The following is a 19,823-nucleotide window of genomic DNA, read 5'->3' on the forward strand; positions in this document are numbered from 1 at the left end:
CCCCCATCTATGTACATTTGCACCTATTATTCCTCATACCTGAAAGCGCTCCCTCCAGTTAGATTCACTCTCTTCCTCCAAGGAATAGCAGCTCAGGCACCATCTCCTCCACAAATAGTGACCCCCACCCCCATCAGAAGAAATCATCCTCTTCTTGAATTTCAAAAGACATTATGCCGTTTCTCACATCACTGCAATCTCTATTTACTTAATCTTATACAACAGTAACGTATCTCTAGACTGGTTTTATAAATGTCTTTAATGCAAGAATTAATGTCAGTTTTTACCTTTGCATTCCCACTATCTAGCACAGAGTAGGTACTTAAAGAGTTTTTAGTGATTCAAATACTGAAAAAAGTTCAGATTGTTTGCCACCAGAATTATTCAGAAATTATCCTGAGTGACAAACCCCAAACTATTTATCCTAATTAATGCTACAGGTGTATTTCCCTCAGGACAAGCACATCATATATTCTACTCCAGCTGTTGAAAGGGAAATCCTTTATTACCTCCAAATTACAGACCAATTAGCCTGCCAAGTATTTCTTCCAATTCCTATACCAGCTTTAGCCTTAAAAAATTACAGGAATGAATCTCCTAAAATATTGACTTACATTAAGAGTGAACAAGATTCAGGTATATTCCATTCCTGGTCACTGTTAGACCTTGATCTGGCTCATCAAGAAAGGATCAAGGACAACTTGAGACTATTTGCCACATTTACTGTTCTGACATCCATGTTTGCTTCATTAGGCAAGAAGCATCTGTATGTCTGTACCACCTCAATACAGCTCCTAGTATATAGGCTTTTTCTGGGCCTAGGGCTAGAAACAGAATCAGTAAAGATGGTCTCATGACAGAGGCGATCCGAAATCTGAATCTCGGGTCTCAGCACTTCTTAATTAATATTTAAACAACCAACTGATCAATCAAGTGGGGAAGGAGGAGGGGAATAAGCGTTTAGGCAGTCTCTATTATATGTCAGGCACTGTGCTAAGCACTTTACAAATAACATCTCATTTGAGCTCACAATACTCCTGCCAGCTAAGGGATCTTATTATGTTCATTTGTTTGAGGTCCAATTTTAACTTAGGTCTTCCTGACCCCAGGCTGAATGTCCTATACACTGCAGCACTGAGCTGTCTCTACAGCAATCAAATCTAAATCAACAAGGAATGATTAAGCTAAACTCTGTGTCAAATGTTGGGGGTGATATTAAAGTAAAAACACTCCCTACTATCCAGGAGCTCATATCACAGTCTAACGGGGAAAACAATATTTATATAAACACACAAGATACATACAAAGTAGATGCAAGTGGAAGAGTCAGGAAAGGCTTCTCAGAAAGTGATGCTTGAGCTGAGTCTTGAAGGGAACCCTGGATTCTAACAGGTGGGGACAGGCAGTATATGGGCTGGGACAAGAAACAGAGTGTCATGTGCAAAGAATAGCAAATGGGCCAACATTGTTGGATTGCGGAGTGCATAGGGGTAACTAATGAGTAGAGCTAATTAGAGGTGAGTAGAGCTAATTAGATGAATTAGATTCATGATGTAGGAAACAACAACCCAAAAAAAAAGCTTTTTTCTTTATGCTGATGACATGGACTTATCCTTTGTTAAGTAAAGTCTTAAGAAGTAATTGGATCTTGGTTACTTGTTAACCAAAAAAAGCTACTCAACTTCAATTATACTAAAATTAGTTCTTGTACTTGGTGAGCATTCACCCACATTTGAATGATCAAAATTCTCATTCAAAAGACCAATTTATTCAACTATTTAGAGGTATGTATTGTAGCTAATTCAGTCCACAAAGTCATCAGGAAACAGTTCTTAAAATTCCACAGAGGTCATAGCAAAATTATTTTTTGGTAATTTGTTGGTACATGTCTCCAATCCTTTAAGGATCCTTAATTTTCTTGATATAAATCTGCCCACCAGGGCAGACTGCAAATTCTCTATACTTAAAATGTGGCTTTTTTGAGTTGTTACAGCCAAAAAAATCCATTCCCTTAAAGCCAATCTAGTCATGGGCCCTTTTGTATTTAGCTAGAGTGGCCCACAGACACAGACTTGAAGGTCTATCCCTGGGCTCATATTCAAAGTTTTTCCAGCTTGGTAGTACTTGCTGGTTCTTCCTGACTTTTGGCATAACCTCTGAGAATTACAGCTCATCTCCATATCACCATCAGGCATCTAAGGAAGGCAACTGATGATACTTGTCCTAACTTTTTTTCAAAATTCTTCAGTCAGTATGGCACTGATTTCACTTTTCCCTTTAATGTCTTCCAGAATCTAAAATGTCTGACTCTCACTTTAACCAACAACAAAGTCTGTCTCTAGGTAAATCATGAATTTTCTGTGATCCAAGACCAAAAGCTTGTTTAATAAATCTGGTAATTTCATAGAGCTAGTTCAATAAACACTAACTATTGAGTCCATGATTTTCTAAATGCCTTTACTGATTTTTTTATTTTTAAGTTATACATGCAGCCTTTATAGAATGGGCAATAGAAAAGCCTTCTATTTGAAGGACATTTTTAGTATTTAGCAAAACCATAGTTGAAGATTTCACCTAGTGTTCTTTATTTAGTGCTAATACAATATATTCCTGCTTAAATTTAGTTACAGAAAAGAGTTAGTTCCTACAGATAATAAACTTCCTTTAGGGAGAAAATGAAAACTATAATATTCTATTTGTTCCCCTTTTTGCCTTGGCTCAGAAGACATAACCAACTTTAGTGCTCTAATGTAGTGATCAGCTCATCTCTGGTGACTGGTAATAACTACTCACCTTCCTTAGATGGGCTCTATTCAACTGCTTTCTATACCATCGAGTTCCATCCCATTTCATATTAAGTTCATCTTATCAATTATAAAACTGTATCAGACTCTTTTGAAAGTAGACAAGGTAATAATATTCAATAATTATAACTTCTCTACCTTTGGAAAATTTGCATTTCTTAAGGAGATAAATGCTAATTCTTACTCGAAACTCTTTCCTACTATGTATTTATCCAAGTAGCAAGAGAGTCAGTGGATCAAAAGAAAACAGAGCTAGAAGGCTACCTGGGTCTCCACTGCTCAATTGTCAGTGCCTGGGCCTCCATCCCTTTTAGCAATTAATTTGCACATCTACATGTCAGAGGAGGAATGAGGGATCACACTACAATCAATATGAAATTTTAGTTTGGCAAACTCAGACAGTATACAGTTAAGCTTTAGAGGGAGACCAGAAAGACAGAAGGGAGGTGGCAGTCAAATCAGTGAAGAGAAAAAGAAAGAGAACACATTCAAGCCCTGAGGAGAATGTTGAGAAAATCTGCTGATTGCATTCCCTGCAAGCTCATGTTATCAGATTCAATTGGGCCTTCACTGCAATAACTCTAACTTTCTTTTCATCTCTCATATAGTCCTGTTATATTTCCTACAGTAATGATTCCAGACCTTTTCCACAAGCCCTAATCCCAACTGTACTTTCCTCAATCATCAGGAGGTTTCACTTTCTACTTTACACTAAGCTGGAGGTCAGTGGATATGTGTCCTTATTTGCTCTCCTTCACACTTCAAAATTTCTCCATCTCTTCAACTATCATCTCTTCTTTTATCCTACTGTCCCAGAGGAAGAAGTAGGCTTCTTCTCCTTCCTAGGCAAACCACTCCATTTTGCTCTTAATCCTATGTCCCCTGCCTCTTCAAGAACCCTGCTCTATCAATAATTCCTCCCCTCTTGCTCTCTAATCTCTAATCTCACCCTCTCTATTTGTTTCTTCCTCTCGATGTAAAAACATGCTCAAGTCTTCCAATTCCAGAATAAAATTTCCTGCCGTTCCCACTCCTTCCACTGCCAAACATTTGAAAGAGTATTTATTCTACACCCATTCTTAGCATTTACTTCTTAGCAAAGTGCCTTCACCTCTTACAATCTGACATATCTTCCTAATCAGGCTGATTTCCTACACTGGTTCCTTGAATTGGGGAGGGAGAGGGAAGGAGAAAGGACAAGACTGTTATTTATCTTTGTATTTCCCATGATGCTTTTGTCTCATAGTTGTTTGTTGGATAAATCACATCTCACATGTGATTAAAATTAAAAAAGGGATGCATACCATTCCCAATAGCTATCTATTTTCTTGTACTGAGGGGCTCAGATGCAAAGAAGGCATAGCAACATGGATAGCTAAGGGAAATGAATCAAGATTACAGAGAAAGGCAGAGAGTTTTCAAGGAATTATATGATCATAAATTCAGAGCTGGATGAGACTTTGGAGGCCATCTAGTCCATCTTCCTCACTTTGCAGACAAGGAAACTGAGGCTGAGATGATCAGCAGTCAATGTCCAATACGCACTCAAGGTGGACAGAGACATGACTATTCCTCTCCTCCACTCCCTTTTGGTCCAAAATCGACTGTTATGGGACTGGTAAAAAAGACAATGAATGTCACTTCTCTGTTGTTTCTTTGGTTTACTGACAGTGATGAGAATACTGCTGCTAGTACTAGAAAATTTTTGGTAAATGTTACTAGATCATTGCTGGGGTAATGCTTTTTTTTTCTTTATTGTCAAGGGAAATGTAATTAGCCTTTATAGAAGGGTACCCATGCACATAAAAGTAGTGAGTGATTCACATCAAACTGGAGCAAGGGCTAAATGATGAACTCCTTTCTTCACCTACCATCAATAAACATTAATGTGTCATCTACCTATGCAATGGATTGGTAAAATTCAATGCAGTGAAAATGCCTCGAACCAAATGTTTTTTCAATCTACAGTCACCACCAGCATCCAAGTTCCTGTAAAGATTGGTTTCTATTATAGAAACAAATCTCATAATTAAATTTCCAGATGGCAGAAAACTGACAAATCTTCAACTGAATTTTGTCTCAAATAACTGTTGAATGTATCAGAGGAAGATGGAAAGTCCCAAGTTTTGCAACTGGGAGAGAAAAATCTTACGACAAGTTTGTGTTGATTATGCCTAGAAAGGTGGCAGGTCTTTTAACTTTTGTGCAAATTTCAGCCTGATTAATATAGTAGAAAGAGTGCTAGATTTGGAGTTAGAAGACTTGGGTTTGGGAAGCAAGAAAAGAAAAGAGAACTGGGGGTGAGGGAAAGAATAGAGGAAGTTACACAAATATACTTCACTTTACCTAATAAAAACTTTTCACTTGTGTGACCTTGAGAAAGTTACTTAAACTCTCCAGACTCCAATTTCTTTATCTGCAAAATAAGAGGATTGGTCTAGATAACCTCTACCATCCCTTCTAGTTCTAAATTCACAATTCTGGGGTCCAAGGCTATTACACAGCTCTGACTGGGAGCCCATGTTTCTGCAGATAACTTGAATACTGTTCTCCTAGCAATAATATCCTCAGGGTATGCCCAAATCATTTTACTTAAGATTCTTCCACTTTCTTTTTTCAGAGAAAAAAAGTACAAAGACCTAACAAATTGCAGGGACTATTCAGGAACAGAAATCAAAAAGGAATTTCATTTTCTTGACTGTGTATTCTCCTGACAAGCTATAAAAGAAATAAGACAAGAACTGAAGGGGAAAACCTGGGGAGAAGGAGAAAAAGAAAGGGGACCAAGGAAGGGATAGGTGAAGTGAAATGTGTATATAAGATAATTATATACTATATATATTAAATATACATATAAGTATATACATACTATATATAAACTGTACCTGTAAACATACACAAGTATTCTTCACTAGAAGTTTTTTCCCCCCTAAAAAGCTGCAAATCAAGCATTCTTAACCTTTTGTGTATAATAGAGCCCTTTAGAAGTCTAAGAAAGGCCTTCTCAGGATAATGTTTTTAAATGGATACTGGATCACAAAGGAAGTGAAAAATGGTTAGTGAAGAATAAAGATGGCCTTTCCCCCCATTTAAGTTCATAGTTCCCTGAAAACTATCTACAGACTCTTTGGTGATCCAGGGACCCTGGGTTGAGAATCCTTATTGTAAATTAAAATACTGTTAACCAACCCTTCAATACTTGAAAGATCTATGATATGTCCACCTACTCCTCTGAACTCTTTAATCTCTTTATGTCTCAGTTTTCTCATAGGCAAAATGGGGATAATAATAGCACCATCTCCCAGGGTCGTCATGAAAAAGATAAAATGAAATAATATTTGTAAAGTGCTTTGCAAACCCTGAAGCACTGTGCAAATGCTAGCTATTATTCTTATTCTTATAGTAGTTGCTGTTACTATTATTGTCATTTGCTTTTAATTCCATAGAACTTTAAGATTACTTTCTTTGATCATCTTACTGAAGTAGTTAATATTCACAGAGAATTTCAGCTACCTAAGCAATCCCTGGAAATAACACAGCTGACTGAATAAAATTTAACAAGGCATTAGTGTTGATTAGAAAGTATTTTTTGATTAAAAAAAAATTTGGAAGACATCACTTGGCCAGGAGGTGAGGGTGGGGAATGGCAGCAGGAAGGGAGGGAAGCAAGCAGTCTGAGTTCAAACTCAAATAGGGAAAAATCAATCAAGATGACTACATGGAAGGGAAGCTCAGAGGAAATGTCTATATGCTGAAAAAATTGGAGGAGAGGAGAGGAGAAAGAAAGAGACGAGAGAGAGACAAGAGAAAATGAATGAGACATACATTCTAAATATATGTCAGGCAGAAAGAGCAATCTGATAAAAGTTATCATATTGAAAATCTTCACATTCATTGTCAACGAACTTTTTTGACCCATGATCACCTACTTATCCAACAACAACAGAAGGAAAGCTCAAAGGTATCTTCCATATTCATAACCCAAATTCGAAATTAAGTTTTTAAAAAGTGAGAATCAAAGAATCTAGGAGTTGGAAAGGACCTCAATGGCTACCTGAGAATTAGACATTCAATTCCTATTTGAAGTCCTCCAAGGAGGAGGAGCCCACTGCCTCCAGAGGCAGCCCATCTACTTCTGGACAATTCTAACCATCAGGAAGTAGGTCCTGACCTCAAGCCTAAATTGACATCTTTCTGGTTCTGCACTCTATGTCCAAAAGAAAACATGTCAAATCTCTCTTCCATAGGCCAGCCTTTCTAATATCTGAAGCCAGCTCTCACATTCTGAGTCTTCTCTTCTCCAGGCTAAACATGTCTACCTCCTTCAATTAATTCTTATGACACAGACTCAAGGATTTTGATCATCTAAGTTGCCCTCCTCTGGATATTTTCCAAATGATCAATATCCTTTTTCTATCGTGGTAACCAAAATTAAACACGACACTCCAGACAGATGTGATAGGGCAAAGTACAGTAAGACTAGCACTTCCTTATTCCTGGAAGGTATGTTTCCCAATGCAGCCCAACATTTTACTCCAGGGTTCCTTTATACAGGGAGCTTTTATGGTGCATTTGAAATAATTTAATTTGGTACCTTTCTCTCCAGTGCCTACTAAAACCTCCAGTTCTTTTCTAGACACATGCCTCTTCCGCCTTATATTTATGAAACTGATTTCTTGAACCCAAGAGTAGGACTTTACATTTATCTCTATTGAATTTCACTTTAATTGATCCAACTCCCTCCCAATTTTATATCATCTAAAAATTTGGTAAGTGTGCCATCTATTTCTTTATTCAGATCATTGATAAAAAAAATTAAATTGCACATGGAATGTTATTTAATATATCAAGCAAACCCAGATCCCTGAGGTACTCTACTGGAGACCTCCTGTCCAGCTAACAATGACCCACTAACAACTGCTGCAGTTGTCTCACCCATTCTGAATCAGTCTAATTACGTTTATCACTTAGTCCACAGGTCATTTTTCTCCACAAGAACAATGTGACATACTTCACCAAAAGCTTTGCTAAAACACTGATTAACTTTGATGTCTCTCATCTACTGGTTTAGTAATCTTATCAAAAAAGAAAATCAGGTTAGTTTGGCATGAACTGTTCTTAATGAAGACCTGATGACTCTGTAATCACCATTTTCTTACTGTTTGCCAAGCATCTATCATATACATGAGAACCAAGAGAAAGAAAACATTTTCCCATCTTTTCCAACCTGTGGCAAAGAGGATAAGATGCCTTCCCATTCCCATTCCCATACACCTGTTAGTCCTGCCTCCAACCCAGAAATGGGTGTCCAAGGCTTCTCTTCCTCCAACTCACTTTCTGTGTCAAATAGTATGGGTCAAAGTCCTCCAGTGGCACAGCAACAAGGCCTTGTGGGATATCCCCATAGATGAAAGGCAAGCTCTTTCCTGCCTCCAAGTCACTGTTGGGCTTGGGCTTGCTGTCCTCGTCGTCGTCCCGGTGGCTGCCATCCTGCTTAGGTGGCTTCTTGATCTTGTCCTCAGCAATGCGCTTCTCGATGTTAGCCAGGGACTCCGGGGTGAAAGGCTTGAAGCTGTCAGGGCCTGGTGGTGCAAGCAGCCGAGCTGCCATCTTCTCATCCTGCAGCAGCTTTGTTCGCTAGTTATGTTGCATTCAGGACAAGTCGACTCTGGAAAGAAACAGGAACACAGACAACACTAATCAATTACTGAATCAAAAGGAGACCAAACAAAACTTATATTCAAACCTGAGAGTAGTGTTTTATGTCTCACTGACAGTTACTGTTCTCTCCTATTAACTTGTGGCAGTTATCAGGAATAGCTTCTGATTCAAAGCTTTTAACTGTTAACCTATAATGACACTGAAACACTACATTTATCCCTTCCACATCACAGGGGTTAGAGGTGTGGTGCCCCCACAATCTGGAAAATCTGCATGAAATTTTTTGACCCTCCCTTTGTACCAGAGAAGAAATCTTGAATTTCTTCTTTTTATTAGGTATAAACAGTACCTTATTGTGAAATTTGGATTGATATTATATATATTATGCATCTCTGAGCTTTTAAACTTTTTCTGCTTCGTCTGCTGGTCTTTATATGTTGCCTGCAGCTTCTGCAAAACTCTCTAAAAATTCCCTTTTAATTTCTTATGCCAATCTGCAATATAACAAAACCCTATTGGGGAAAGTGGCAATGTGGAAGGGATGACTGTACTAACTTTGGACTTTATTTCTGAAACTCTACACTTATTGGTTATTAAATGCTGGGTCGGAACCCACCCTTGACACGGTCCCCACGCAACCATATGATGAAGATGTGTTATTATTTTCTGTTTTCTTAACAAATGATGAACCAAAAAGGGAAGAGGAAACTTGCTTATTTGGAACATAACTACTGTTGAATTTATCTAAGACGGATGTATACAAGACTAGAAATTCCTGCCTATAAGGCTTTTGGCAAGCATCCCTAAGCAAGAAGACCTGTCTTATATACATCAAAAAAAGATGGAAAGAATGCATGAGAAACTTATGCTTGACTCAACATACATAATGTCTCTGAACCTTTCCTTCTGATCTGCTGACTTGATCTACCCTTCAAAGCTTTTAAACAACTGTAATACCAATGTGCAGAACTATGGTACTTATATAACTGTCCTTTAAGGCTGATTAGAAAAAAAAATAAAGATAAATAATACCAAGAGTTAATCTCTGATAGATAAAAGGTCAAAGCCTATGACCAATTTTCAAAATAATTGCAAATTATAAATGATCACACTGAAAATAGTCCAAATTAATAATAATATTAAAATATAACAAAGAAATTAAGAATAAAGAAAAAACTAAAACAATTCTGGGCTACACATATATAGCAAATTTGTCAGAGCTGACAAAAGATAGGCACAATTAATGTTGGGGGATGCAGGAAAACAGTCATACTGATGCCTACTGTGGATGTAGCTATGAAATAGTCCAGCCATTCTGGAATATACTTTGGAATCATGCAAGACACATTGATGGGGTACCTGGGGTCTACATCAATTTGTAAAACCAGTCTGTACAATTGTATTTGTGCAATTTGTGTATATTGTGCAATTTGTATTGTCAAACTCTGCCCCTTCCCCCCTCCCCATTCTGCCTAGGCAACAACTTGTGACTCCTTTGTTCTTACTTAATCTCTTCATGTCTCCTTCGGTCTGGCCCAAATACTCCTTTGTTCTTGCCTCATGTCTCCTCCTGTCTGGCCCAAATCTCATCTAAACTATCTATGCACTAAAGTCACAAGTTCCTCTCAGTCAGCCCTAACCTTTATCTATGCACTGAAGTCCCTTACATCCATCCAGTCAGCCCTGACAATGGCAGCCCTACCCTTTAAAAGTAAAAGCCTGTACCCCTCTCACTTGCAGGTCCCCTAAAGGACTCTTGCCCGCTTCTCATAGAAGCATAACAATAAACTTCTACAACTCTCACTCCAATTAAGCCTGAGACCTTGAATTCTTTCCAGATGCTATTGCAGGTTTTCTGGTCTTAGATAAGATCAGAGTTCCTGCTGAACCTAGAGGGAGCCATCCCTCATCAACATCAGTACAAACTGCCCACTCTCTTTGACCCAATAATCCCATTGCTTGTCATTTACCTCAACAAAGTCAAGGATGCAAATGAAGGTCCTGTATAGACAAAAAACATAGCACTCTTTGTAGTAGCAAAAGGCTAGAGAATTTGATTGAGGAAAGGCTAGAAAAATGCTGTTATATTAATGTGATGGAATATTATTGTACAATAAGAAGTGAAGGTCGTGAGGGATTCAAAGAAATACAGTAAGACTTCAATGAACAAAGTGAAAAAAATCAGGACCAAGAGAACAGTATATACATTGACTACAATAAAGTAAATGTAAAGATCACTAAGAAAGAAGTTAAATTTCAAGTAACTGTAAAGAAATGAAGGAACTAGCAAAAAGACGAAATTCTTTTCCCTCATGGCAGAGAGGTGGGGGACAACAAGGACAAAATGTTGTACAGGTTATCTTATCATAGTATCAGATTTGCTTAACTTTTTTTTGTTGTTGTTCCATGGGAGGACTCAGTCTGAGGGGGAAAAATGAAATTCTTATGATTTAGAGATGAAAGTCATCAATAAAACTCTCTCTTTTTGAGATAACTGGTAGCCCAGTAGATGGAACTTTGGGCCTGCAGTGAAGAAGACCTGAGTTCAAATCAGCATTAGACACTAACTAGCTGTATGACCCTGGGTAAATCATTTAATCTGTTTGCTTCAGTTTCCTCATTTTACAAATTGTACAATTTACAGCCCCTACCTCTAAGGGTTGTTGTGAAGTTTAAAAAAAAGAAAGGCACTTAGCACAGAGCTTGGCACATAGGTACTATATAAGTAAATGCTTATTCCCTTTTCTTTCCTCCCTTCTCTTATTCCCTTTTAAGTCATAGTACAATCAGACAACTGATTAGAAATGATTAATGCTTGATGAAATCTTAACTACCCACTAAAAGGAATAAGAAAATTCTAGTTAAAGGACTTAAATTCTCTTTAAAATCAGTTACTTACTTATCTGTGCATCTTAGAGTTTGCTATGCATTCCAGGCACTATATCCAACAACCATTTAATGGGTTAAATCTAGCACATGACATTAGGTGCATCTGGATTTTGTATACAAAGCTAGCACTGGAAAGCTAATAGCAAGCTCCTTTCTTCAAGAGGGTCAAAAGCTGCATAAATTTTGTCAAAGTCAAATGGAAGGGTATAAATGAACTTTCTGAGGTGCAAATAAGAGGGGGGAAAGTGAAAGAAAAAAAGATAACACTTTAACAGAAATTGTCAATAAAGTATGTGTATAAAAGGAGAAAAAAACAAAAAGAAAAAAATCATCAAAGGAGTCAAGGAACTAGGGTCTCCTGAATTACAAGTATTTCTTTTTTTGAGAGGCAGCATGGCTTTAGTGGATAGAGAACTGGCTTAGAAACAGGAAAATCTGGGTTCAAGACCTACCTGTGAAACACACTGGCCAAATCACATAACTTCTAAGGTAGTTATGGGGTGCCAATGATGGACCCCTAAAAGAAAAAGACCATGTCTTTGGGATGGGAACCCCAAAGCCCCTGAACCCAACCCTGTCCATCCCAGTCAATAATTCTTTCAACTGCCCTTTCAACTGTGGCCTTCATTGTCAATACCTGACCCACCCCAGGCTACTCGCCACTCCTTAATTCCACCTAGACCCCTTTCTCTGTTACTTCCAGACCACCCCAGGCTACTTGCCACTCCTAGATCCCATCCATATCTCCCCTCAGTCTTTCTGTATAAAAGTGTCCATCTTGCCCCCAATAAATTGCTCAGATTCTTAAAATCTGACCTGCCTGCATTGACATCACAAATAGTGCAGATTTCTTAAGAATCCTGCCCACTTCTATGGTGGACAAAATAAATTTTGTCTTGGACTGAAAGAAGTGGCCAAATTCTTTCAAGGTAGACCCTCACCCCATACCCTTGCATTTCAGAGTTCCCAGCACCCCTAGACCACAACAGTAACTCTCTAATACTTATAAGTTGTAGAAAACAGTGACTAGATTTCACTGGCAGAGGGAACTTCCCTCTACCAATGCAGGTTAGCATGTTTTCTCTCCTGGGATTTTTACATAGAAAGGACAAAAGTTTCCAGCTCATAAGGTTATGTCCACTCAAAATTCTAAGGGCACATATAAAATGATCCATAAAGCAGAGAACTGTGAGCTTGCAGAACTTCTGTGAGCAAGTCATTGTCCTTTTCTGGGATTCCATTTCCCCAAAAGACACTCCACATAGTATATAGAAAGCATGCAGAAGACTTTATAGCCATTTGCTCATTAAATTCATCCAAGACTGACACACAGTTGATTCATTCAATCCTGCATTGTTACTTTCCAAGTTTCAGTTTCAAAAAAAGGAAATAAACCCCTTTAGGACATGGAACATAAGAGGACTTAAGAAATAAAGGTATAAGAAATAGCTGCTTTCATATTCAAGTCTTCTGCCTGAGGAAAAATGTCTATTTAGCCATATGTAGCACTATTATATAAGGGTATGAATTCATTGAGCCAATCAATCAGGTAACCCCAGCACACTTAGAGTGACAAGCTGCTATGCCCTGATACCTTTATCAAGTTAGAATACACCTCAATTGAATCAACCGGAACTGGAAGGGCCTTCAGAGTCCAAATCCCTCCTTTTACAGATGAGGAGCCTGAGGCGACGGGGGGGGATCATGAAGCTTTGGCTGTGAAAGGGTAGTGACTGTTATTACCAGTTATTCCCAGCACAATTTCAATGAAGGCTCCAATAAGAGCTTAAATAAAACAGGGAACAAAGAGATAAGAAATGGATAAGTCAAAATCCCCATCTAAAAAGCAAAGTAAAAATGAAGCTATGATAGAATATTAACTTCTAAACACGTTTGAAAAGCCCAGTCTCTACTCAAATATATTGTTGTATATACCCAATACCCCAAATTACTTACAAGAATGGATAAATATCAAAATGGTACACAAGAAAGAACCAAACTTGGAATGACAGGACCTGAAATCAAATCCTAGATCTGTCATTTACTACTGTTGTCACCCTGGACAAGTCATTTGATCTTCCTGGGTCTCAGCCTTCTAATCCATGAAACAAAAAGGTCAAACTAGAAGACTTCTGTGATTTCTTCCAGTCTGAGATTTATGATCCTGGGGAAACCAATACTCAATCTCTCCAAAATTAAAATCAGTGAGCATGTATGAGCACAAGCAAGAACACTAAATGATAAAGTCTGAGGATTTCCCCTTTCGCTACTTCCCACAACTTCTGCCTGATGAAACTCTACTCACCCTTTAAAGTTCAGATGAAATGTCACTTCCTTGATGAAGCCATCCCTGATCCCCAACTCCCCAACACACACACACACACACACACACACACACCCTGGAAGTAATGATCTTTCCCCTCTCAGACAGCTAGAATAGGCCTTGGAGATCTAGACCAACTCCTTCATTTTAAAGATGGGGAAACTAAGGTACATAGAGATTAAGTGACTTCCCCTAGATCACACTGCCACCTTAGATGTCTTGATGTACTCTGTACCTGTCTTACTTAAGGATCCGTTCTAGTTGCTTGTCTATATGTACATCCTTAAAAGGAGTTAGGGCTCATGTAATCTTTGTCCCACCTCTAGCCCTTAGCACAAAGCTCTTCACAGAGCAGGTTCTGAATAAATGTGTGATGAATGAAAGATTTTACTGACAGCTTACCAGAAAGGAGTCTGTGGTGCTGTATCTGGCTGGTTTTGTTTGTTTGTTTTTTGTAATGAGTTCCCATTTGTTTGGGTAAATTTTTCTGGTATCTTTTTGTTTTTTTAAGTCTGATATTATGCAGTGTGTCTGTGAAGGAGAGTTTCTAGAAGTAGGAGCTCTTTCTAGTGCACTGAGTTTATGGCAGCCTCCCTTCAACAGATTCCAGAGACGCAAATGATTAAAGAATTAAGGAAGAAACACTAAAAAGATATTAGGAACTCAAACAGACCTGTCAAATTTCAATCATCTGCTAAGGAGATTATCCAAAGGGTAATCCTTTTACACTCAACCAATTCCTAAGTTTCCTCTAGAGGAACCAATACTGTTAGCTTGCATTTATCAACCAACTAACCAATAAGAATCTATTAAATGCCTACTATGAGCCAGCTGGGGATACAAAGACAAAACTGACACAGTCCTTGTCTCCAAGGAGTTTATAGTTCTATCAGAGACTCAATACATGTTCTCTTCCACAGGTGTAGTCTTAGAGAACTGCCCAGCTGAGAAGCTGTGTTTTATCCAAGGTCATGCAGCCAGCACATAAGAGATGTGGGGAATCTTCAGGCAAAGCCTGGGTGCCTACTAGTCACATACATCACAGAGGGGCTTCTTCTTTATATCTTTAGTAAGCACCTACTGCATGCCAGGTACTGGGCTAAAAACTGACAAATATCAGACCTGGCCTCTGCGATCCCTTTTAACCTAGTTATTTTCTGATTTCCTGAGTGAATTCCAGGTATGGAAAACAAAAGGAGCAAATGCATGGAGCATCTCTGGGAGAACAGTACGAATGATGACTCAGGACTGTGCAACTCTGCCTCGCTTCAGTGCAATGCACATCTAGTCAAGATACCAAGTCAAGATACTCACTTGTTCTCTTCAGAAACAAAGAGCTGATGACGACGATGATGATAGAGGGTGAGAGCTGAACTGGGGTCGTCTTGGCTTTGAGGCCTGTCTTCTCGCCACTGTGCTACAGAACTTCTTTGCACATGATAACAACCACTATCACCACCACATTGGTAATGATAGCTAGTATTTATGCAGAAATTTAAAGTTTACACGATGTTAACAAATCTTACTAGTTCATTTTATCTCCACAACTACTCTGGGAGATAGCGGCTATTATTATTTCCCATTTTACAGATGAAAAAAATTGAGGCAGAAAGTGGTTGCCCTTGTACATAAATAAGCACATTAAAAATACATACAATGTAAATACCAGGGAAATGGGGGGGGGCTGAAATTCCTAGGGGCTGGGGGATTTGTAGAGTATTTTATGGGCACAAAGTACTTCGTTCAGTCGTTTCAGTCGTGTCTGATTCTTCATGACTTCATTTGAGGTTTTCTTGGCAAAGATACTGAAGTGGTTTGCCATTTCCTTCTCCAGCTCATTTTACAGATGAGGAAACAGAGGCAGATAGGGTTTAGTGACCTGCCTAGGATCACTCAGCTAGTAAAGAGTCTGAGGCTTGGTTTAAACTCAGGTCTTCCTAACTCTAAGCCCAAACCTTTATCCACTGTGCCATGTAGCTTCTCCACAAAGAACTTTACATACATTAATTTATTATCTCATTTAAGCAACCCTGTGAGCTTGGGTTGTGAGCAAATATTATCCTTCTCATTTGACATTACAAGGAAACTGAAGCAGAGAGTTCAACAACTTGTCCAAAGCCACAAAGCCATTAAATGGATACATTTGAACTTGACTCTATGTCTTGTGACTCCAAATCTAAGTACACCATCTGTCTAACTATGTCAGCGACTCAGACTGAGTATAGAGGAGGATGGGTGCTCAGAGACAATGTGTGTGTGTGTACTTTGTGGCATTATGCTTGAATGATGAGTCACATATCAGATTCAGACAGGCCAGTTGTGATCACATACAGTTTCACACAACCTCCTAAGCCATCTTTTCATCTCCACTCTCCCCACTCCAATCTGTCTTTTATACCATTAGCTGATTAATCTTGCTTATATGCAGATCTGGTCGTGCTCAAAACTCCCCAATGCAAAACTCTTCCTACTGCATAAAAACTAAGGTTCAAACTCCCTGTTCTGATACATATCAACATTAAATCTCTTCCTCAGCTTGAGCCATCTTCTCTCTTTATCTCATACTACTCCCTCTCACATATTCTCCTCTCCCACCAAACAGAATCATCTCTCCTACACACATATTCTATGTTGCGGGGCGAAAAATTCTGTACTCCGTGTTTTTGCTACAAGCCTTCAGAAACATACTATATTAATTCTGATTATCCTAAATTCAAATATTTTTATGCTTAGAGAACACCAGAATCCTTTCAAACCTTCATCCATTTCTCTAACATTTTGAAGACACATTTTTTTTTGTAATTCTTTTGTTTTCTTGTTTTTTCTGACTATACCAAAAGCAAGATGTAGTGCTTTCACAAACTGGGTACTTAAGAAATGTTTGTTCAATTGTTAAGATCCCTTAACCAAATGCCACATCTTCCAGGTCAGTTCAACAAGAATTTATTTAGCATTTATTATACTCCCTGCCATCAAAGAGTTGACATTATACTGAGGGGAAAAAAAACCCAACATGTCACAGATGATTAAGTATGAGATATTAAAAAGTAAATATAAGACTATTTTGAGGAGAAAGGGCCCTAAACAACTAGAGGGAAGGCTTCTTATAAGTTACAGCACTTGAGTTAAGCCATGAATGGAGTTAGGAGATCTAAGAGGCAGAGTTGAAGAGGAAAAGCATTCCAGATGTGGAGCACAGCCTGGGCAAAGGCCCAAAGACAGGAAATGGAATGCTGTGAATGGGAGACAGCAATTATGCCAGCTTGGCCAAAAGAAATAGCATGAAGGGGAGAGGTATGTAACAAGCCTGAAGGTACACTGAAGCCAGATTGGGATGCATTTTAAACTTGAACCAGAGGAGTTGATATTTAATCCTGGGACAACTGGAGGCCTTGCCAATATAATGCAAATGACAATACTACCAAATTAATTTATAAATTCAGTGCCTTATTGATCAAACTACAAAGACCAAAATTCATTTAGAGGAATAAAAAGTCATGAATCTCAAAGGAAAGAGTGAGTGAGAATAAAGGAGGTCTAGAAGTAGCAGATTTCAAACTATACTACAAGGCAACAATCAATCCTATTTGGTACTGATTAAAAATTGTAAAAGTTCCTCCAGTCAAATAGTTTAGCTACACAAAACCCAAAAGCAATCAAATGTAGGAGCATGGCATTGATAAACACAAGAACTCCACCTACTGGGGTAAGGACTTATTCAACAAAAATTATTCAGAAAGTTAGGAAGCAGTCAGGTAGAAATTAGGTTTAGTCTGACATCTCATACCACAGGTTAACAAAAGCTCCAAATGATGGACTATATGCCCCATATACAAAAGGCCATCGCATCAACAAATTACAAGACTAGAGTTGGAGATAAGTTTCACAACTATAGCTAGAAGAAGACCAAACAAGGCACCAGGGAGGATAAGTGGCAATAAAACAGAAAATTTTAATGACATTGCCTTGAAAAGCTTTTGCATCAAAAACCAAAAATCTATCAAACCAATGCTTTTTGAAGTAGAAGAGAAACAGTGAACTGGGGAAAAAAATCTTGGTGGCAAGTTTTTCTGATGAAGGTCTAATATCTAAGACATGTACAGGGATTTGATGCAAACATATAGGAACGTAATTCATTTCTCAATAACTAAACAGTCAAAGGACATGAACAGGCAGTTCTCAAAAGAAGGAAGGTAAGTAATCAACAACCGTGTGAAAAAAGTGCTCTAAAATACCTAAAAGTGGGGCGGCCAGGTGGCGCAGTGAGCCGGCCTCAGATACTTGGCACCTACCCAGAAACACCTGGCTGTGTAACCTTGAGCAAGTTACTTAACCCCAATTGCTTAATTAAACAAACAAACACAAATAAATAAATAAATAAAATACCTAAAAGAAATGCAGATTAAAACAACTCTGAGAATCCATGACATAGCATCAGACTGGCAAAGATTTAAAAAGTTAAAATGAATATTGAAGGAGAGATGACAGGACAGGCACCCTCTGTGACTGTTGATGGAGCTATGAAGCTGTTCAACCATTCTGCTATAAATATTTTTGTACATATAGGTCCTTTTCTATTCAACCATGCTGGAAATTAATTTGGAACTATGCCCCCAAAGTCCCTAAATCATGCACTTTTTAACCACTACCACTATGAGGTTTATATGGCAAAGAGATAAAAGAAAAAGGAAAGAATCCTTATACACAAAAGTATGCATAGCAGGACTTTTTGCAGAAGCAAAAACTAGGCATAAAGAGGGCATCTATCAACTGGGAAACAGCTAAAGAAATTATGGTATCTAAATGCAATATAATATTATTGTGCCATAATAAACAATAAAAAGAGGATTTCAAAAAACCTGGGAGAACTCGTATGAACTGGTTTTGAGTGAAGTGAGCACATGAGAACAATGTATTCCATGGCTACAACAATGTAACACGAAACAACTGTGAAACACACTATAAGTGATGAGGTGACAGACTAGAAATATGGAATCTCACACACACATCTTAAGACAAAACCAATATGTGTATTTTAAAAACAAATAACTATATTTGTTACAAGGAAGAGCTTTTAAGGGGAGGAGCTGGGTAATGATAGTGATATTTTTTTTAAAAGAACATCAATGGGTCAACAACAAAAAATAAACAAAGTAAGCAGAAAGACCTTCAAAAGGGAATCAAGACAGTACTGGAACTACCATGTTAAATTTAAAATATACGTTAAAACAGCACAGAGATTCCTGGCTTAACATGAAGTCCTCTTTCTGCTCATCTCTGTACAGGAAAATGATGAGGGTTTGTTAGCGTTTTTCAAGTTTCTAAAAACAAAAAGGAAAATTTCTAACTAAATAAAAACAAAATGATAAAAATCATAGCTCTCAAAACTCAAGCGTATCCACTGAAAAAAAAAAAAGAGAGAGAGAGAGGTGAGAATGTGCCTATGTAGATTTTTAAGCACGTGAGTGACATCGTCAGATCCAGGGCTCAGGTACATCAATCTAGCAGCTGTGTGGAGGGTACTTTGGAGAGGGAAGAAAACATAGGAAACTATTATAACAGTCCAGACAAGAGTCAATGAGATACTTTAGGGTGGTGACCACAGAAAAGAAGAAAAAGTGATGCATGTAAGAGATAAGGACACAGAATCAACAGTCAGTGGATTACATATAGGATGAGTGACAACGAACAGCTGAGAATGACTCCGAGACTGTCACTCTGGAGGAGTCAAAAGACGGTGGTCTCCTTCATAAGAAACAGGGGAGCTAGGGAAAGGAGTAGATGTGAGGAGAAAGATGATCAGGTATGTGGTAGACATGTTCTGTTTTGAGATGCGCAAGGGACATCCAGTTAGAAAGTCTGATTCTCAGAAGACAGACTAGGACTGTGTGTGTGTGTGTGTGTGTGTGTGTGTGTGTGTGTGTGTGTGTATCTGGGAATCATCTGAATGGAAGATAAGTGAACCTATAAGAACTGATAAGATCACCTTAGTAGGCTGAATGTAATCACAAGGGAGCCCACGGTGGGAGGAGCTTGCAAAAAGGCTGGAACAGGAAGGAGAAGATAAGAGCATGAGCAGATCTGGGAGCAGATAGAACTGAGAGAATATTTGTGATGTTGGCGCTCTGTCTATTGTTCTGTGTTGA

General features: G+C 38.3%; 1 protein-coding gene across 1 annotated transcript in view; it reads right to left on the bottom strand.

The window, feature by feature from the left end:
- The window catches only part of SCN8A (sodium voltage-gated channel alpha subunit 8), a 222,046-nt gene that overhangs the window by 126,580 nt on the left and 75,643 nt on the right, over nt 1-19,823 (bottom strand). The window contains exon 2 of the mRNA XM_069092525.1: nt 8,139-8,472. Coding sequence (XP_068948626.1) covers nt 8,139-8,414 — 276 coding nt within the window. The 5' untranslated portion in view covers nt 8,415-8,472. The remainder of the gene's footprint in view (nt 1-8,138; nt 8,473-19,823) is intronic.

The sequence above is a fragment of the Petaurus breviceps genome, unplaced genomic scaffold, assembly GCF_028583685.1.
Source record: "Petaurus breviceps papuanus isolate PSGF00001 unplaced genomic scaffold, PetGlider_PUasm1.0 191, whole genome shotgun sequence".
Taxonomy (NCBI): Eukaryota; Metazoa; Chordata; class Mammalia; order Diprotodontia; family Petauridae; genus Petaurus; species Petaurus breviceps.